At 34.6% G+C, this 1190-nt stretch overlaps 2 protein-coding genes across 2 annotated transcripts; both read left to right on the top strand.

Moving 5' to 3' along the window:
- Positions 1-119: 119 nt before the first annotated feature.
- AURANDRAFT_35695 (hypothetical protein) lies at positions 120-587 on the top strand (the record flags this gene model as incomplete). The annotated part of the gene is made up of 1 exon (XM_009045212.1): positions 120-587. A coding segment is annotated over one exon (468 nt), but the record flags the coding sequence as incomplete, so codon positions are not given.
- A 58-nt stretch (positions 588-645) lies between these two features.
- On the top strand, positions 646-1173 carry AURANDRAFT_35694 (hypothetical protein; the record flags this gene model as incomplete). Its single annotated transcript, XM_009045213.1, has 1 exon — positions 646-1173. One exon carries the CDS (start codon positions 646-648, stop codon positions 1171-1173), a length of 528 nt encoding a protein of 175 aa, XP_009043461.1.
- Between the last annotated feature and the right edge of the window lie 17 nt (positions 1174-1190).

Below are 1190 nucleotides of genomic sequence, written 5' to 3'. Positions count from 1 at the left end.
AAGGTGAGCTTGTTAGGGTTGCGCAACCAGTAGATACACGTTTAATTCACCCACATAATGTTTTAAATGTTTATTTCCAGTATTATCGTTCGTTTTATGAACTTGAAAAAGCAACAAAGCGAAGTGTAACAAGTATCCAAATTTTATTATTAAATCTTGTGCAGGATGTTTACCGTTCCCAAGGTATTTATATTTCAGATAAGCATGTTGAAATAATTGTCCGTCAAATTACTTCAAAAGTTAAAATTCTGAAATACACAAGTGAAACTACGTTCCCCGTTGGGGAATTCATAGAATTTGAACAAGTTCAATACGTGAATCGGGCGTTCCATTTGACGAAAAAACCAATGATTGAATACGAACCCGTACTATTAGGAATTACGAAAGTGTCTTTATTAACCGAAAGTTTCATTTCGGCCGCAAGTTTCCAAGAAACAACGCGTATTTTGACACAGGCGGCAGTTGAAGGGAAAGTTGAATGGTTAAGAGGGTTAAAAGAGAACGTTATTTTAGGACGTTTGATTCCTGCTGGTACAGGGTTTAAAGCTTTTAATAGTACCTCAATGTTAAATGTGCGTTTAGACTAAAATAATTACTCCTAATATGGTATGATATATTTATAAATTATATTTATAAGAAACCCCTATGGCTGAGATTAAAATAGCCCAACTTTTAAAAGCAGGTGTTCACTTTGGACACAAAACACCTCGTTGGAATCCTAAGATGTTCCCATATATTTATATGGAAAGAAATGGAATCCATATTTTGGATTTAGTTCAAACATCGCAACTTTTACAAGAAGCTTGTGATTTTGTACAATTAGCTGCCGAGCAAGGCAAAACTTTTTTATTTGTCGGCACGAAACCCCAAGCTGCAGAATTAATAAAAGAAGAAGCCTTACGTGCAGATTCTTTTTATATTAATCATCGATGGTATGGTGGTTTATTGACCAATTGGCAGACTGTAAAAGGGCGTATCCAAACTTTGCATACGCTTGAGGCACAAGAAGAAACGATTTTTCCAACCTTGCCAAAAAAAGAATCTGCTTCGTTACGTAAAGAATTAACTAAATTACGTTCACAATTGAATGGTGTTAAAAATATGTCTGGTGTTCCGGATATCATGATTGTAATTGATCAAAATTACGAGTTAACAGCAGTTCGGAAGCTATAAAATTAAATATCCGATTA

The sequence above is a fragment of the Aureococcus anophagefferens genome, assembly GCF_000186865.1.
Source record: "Aureococcus anophagefferens unplaced genomic scaffold AURANscaffold_1806, whole genome shotgun sequence".
NCBI classification, from domain to species: Eukaryota; class Pelagophyceae; order Pelagomonadales; family Pelagomonadaceae; genus Aureococcus; species Aureococcus anophagefferens.
This window is presented reverse-complemented; position numbering and strand designations above follow the sequence as displayed.